At 62.7% G+C, this 2802-nt stretch overlaps 2 protein-coding genes across 5 annotated transcripts in view; both read left to right on the top strand.

The window, feature by feature from the left end:
• The window catches only part of LSM10 (LSM10, U7 small nuclear RNA associated), a 2074-nt gene extending 874 nt beyond the window's left edge, over positions 1–1200 (top strand). For 2 of the 4 annotated variants that reach the window (XM_085313257.1, XM_085313256.1), the window contains exon 2: positions 457–1200. In XM_085313257.1, the coding sequence (XP_085169383.1) occupies positions 464–835 (372 nt within the window). In that variant the 5' untranslated portion in view covers positions 457–463 and the 3' untranslated portion in view covers positions 836–1200. The other 2 variants (XM_085313255.1, XM_085313259.1) reach the window with 2 other exon arrangements.
• Positions 1201–2169: 969 nt separating this feature from the next.
• STK40 (serine/threonine kinase 40) overlaps positions 2170–2802 on the top strand; it is a 31734-nt gene continuing 31101 nt past the window's right edge. Inside the window, exon 1 of the mRNA XM_085313253.1 lies at positions 2170–2265. The gene's annotated coding sequence lies outside the window, so the exon portion shown is untranslated. The remainder of the gene's footprint in view (positions 2266–2802) is intronic.

Genomic DNA, 2802 nt, shown 5'->3' with positions numbered 1-2802 from the left:
CGGGCGGGCGCCGGGCGGGTGAGTGTGTGGGGTAGGGCGCGCATGCACACGAGCGTGCATGGGGAGGCGGGCAGTGTGCTCGCCCACGAGCACGGGGGATCACGCGTAGCGTGGGTGCGCGAGTGGCGGGAGAGGGGCAGCGTGCAGGTGAGTGTGCGAGGGGGCGCCTGCAGAGCGAGAGTGCGAGCAGCAGGAGTGGGTTGTGTGGATGTGCGTGCAAAGGGAGGAAGAGTGTGGACGTGAGTGTGCAAGGAGAGARGGCAGTAGGCAGACCGAGTGTGCAAGGGGAGGAGTGTGAAAGCATGCAAGGGAGATGCAGTGAATTTCACTGGTGGCAGCACCACTGCATGTGCCCTGGGGCACAGAGCCTGGCTGACCTGGCCAGGGGGAGTGGGCAGTGGGGCGCGCAGGTGCTGGTCGGGGCGCAGCACGGCATCTCCTGTTCCTCTGCCACAGCCACGCAATGGAGGTCAGCCACTCTGTCAAGGAGCGCACTATTGCTGAGAACAGCCTGGTCATCCTCCTGCAGGGCCTGCACGGCCAGGTCACCACTGTGGACCTCCGTGATGAGAGCACCGCGACCGGGCGCATCACCAATGTGGATGCATTCATGAACGTGCGCCTGGCCGAAGTGACCTTCACAGACAGGCAGGGCACAGTGTCCCACTTGGACGAGCTCTTTGTAACCGGCAGGAACGTCCGCTATGTCCACATCCCTGATGAGGTGGACATCAGGGCCACCATCGAGCGGCAGCTGCAGGCAATCCACAGGGTCCGCTACTTCGGAGGCCGTGACAAGGGGAGGAAGGAGTTCCCTCGAGCGAAGCACAAATGATCCTCTTAGTGCTGCCAGATCTCCAGGCTCAGAACAGATCCTGGCATCATGTGCACAGAAAGGCAAGGACAGATTTGCCCCCCTTGACAAGACACGGGCTTCCTGCCAGCTGCTTCCACACCTTGCCCTGGGCTTCCCTCCCAGGGACAGCGGACTGTGCTTCTCCCCTGGCTGGTGCCTGTGGGAGAGCATAGGGACACTCAGTGCAAGTTTTTTKTTTTGTTTTGTTTTTAATGAATAACCCTGCTTTAAAGGGTCTGTGATTTTTTTTTTCCAGCTCATTTCCTGTTTGGTTGGCAGCTACTCTGTATCCCTTCTCTGATTGCTCACCATTTTTCTTAAAGCCCTTTTGGTCAGAAACCACAGTTCAGTGTTATTGCTTGGCCGTGGTCTCCCACAGACATCCTGCTGCGCTCACAGCTTTGCCGTCCTAGCTAGTGGAGGCTGGGACCCCACTGCACTGCAGAAAGGGGGCAGGAAGAGACGCAGGTCTATGAGACAGCTTGAACACCCATGAGCCACAGAGCTGGCAAATCAAAACTCTGGATGCTAGTGTGCATCATGCTTGGTTGGCTGCAGCTCCCCAGGCAGCTCTTTTTCAGACGCCCACAGGTGCCCAGCTTCATTCCTCTTATAGCCCTGCTGGGTGTTTGCACCCATGGCCAAAAAGGGTGGGTGGGTGACAGAGGAGAAGGGGCTGTGCTGTTCTGCATGGACAGGTGYAAAGGTGCAGGGACTGCTCTGCTTGGGGCTCTGGGGAGAAGCAGCTGTGCTCAAAGCCCAGCGTGTGGCAAGCAGGAGGATGAAGAGGGCTCCTTGGTGTCGGCATGGGACCCTTCTCCTGCTGGAGCCGGACACGCTGGTCTCGAGGCAGGAGACGTCCTCCAGGGCAGACACCCTGCTGCACCTTGGTGTGTTGCTGGAGTCAAGCTGTCAGATGGGCTGTGGATTGCTTTCCTGGCAGGGCAAGGAGGAGTCACAGACCTGGCTCATGCTGGCAGAGGGTGACTGGCAATGGGGAAAGGAAGAGGAGTGAAATGAGGTTTTTATARTTCACAGGTCTGTTATCACCTAGGACACAATGAACACTACGGCTGCCAGCTCCTCCACCTCCGCACTCTGTAACTCTTCCCTAAAGCTCTGCACTGCCAAAGTCAACAGATGACTTCATCCCATTTGTTACAGGCACCTCTGTTACCAGTGCTGCCTGGCCACCTCCGAGGGGGAGCTCGGTGGCTCTCGCCCTGTGTGYGCGCAGCTCTGCCTGGGCACAGGCGTCCCTCTGGGCTCGCTGGAGTGGCCACAGTGCAGCCAGGGCAGAGCGGGGACCCCGGGGAGCCCAAGGTGGAGCTTCTGCCTCGCTGTCTTCTGAAGAACCTGTCGGGTGGAGATACGGAGAAACTATGCACGAGGAACAGAAACTGGGCACGGTGAGGGATGACGTACGAGGACTCTGCACTAGGGGTGCTGGAAGGGGGGTCCTGGCGGCACCAGATGTCTGTCTGGGGCCGCCTGCAGCTTRGAGCGCTGTTTGCGTAGGCTCCGGAGAGGCAGCTGGGGGAGGAGGGGGTCGGAGAGGGCTCGGAGCCCGGCCCTGGGCTCGGGAGCCCGGCTGGCTCTGCGGGGCCGGGCCAGCGGCGCCTGGGGCTCCCTGCGGCACAGGTGAGGCGGGAGCGGAGCAGCCACGGCGGGGACTCGCCCGGCTGACTCGGAGGGGCAGCGGCCGGCCCGGGAGCCCACTGCCCGCCCCGGGGCAGGGCCCCGCCGCGCGCCCCGGCGCTGACTAGCCGCGCCGCCGGGCCTCGGGCCTTGCGCAAGCAGCAGGGCCCTGCCGCTCCCGGCCCTGACTCAGCCCAGGCTGCCTGCGGCGGGGCGAGGGCGCCGCGGGCCGGGGCGCTGGGGCGGGGCTCCCGGAACTCGCCCGGCTCTCTCGGAGGGGCAGCGGCCGGCCCGGGAGCCCACTGCCC

The sequence above is a fragment of the Rhea americana genome, unplaced genomic scaffold (assembly GCF_003343005.1).
Source record: "Rhea americana isolate MKP2758 unplaced genomic scaffold, rheAme1 scaffold_380, whole genome shotgun sequence".
Lineage (NCBI taxonomy): Eukaryota > Metazoa > Chordata > Aves > Rheiformes > Rheidae > Rhea > Rhea americana.
The sequence above is the reverse complement of the archived record's forward strand: the minus strand, read 5'-3'. Positions and strand labels throughout refer to the sequence as shown.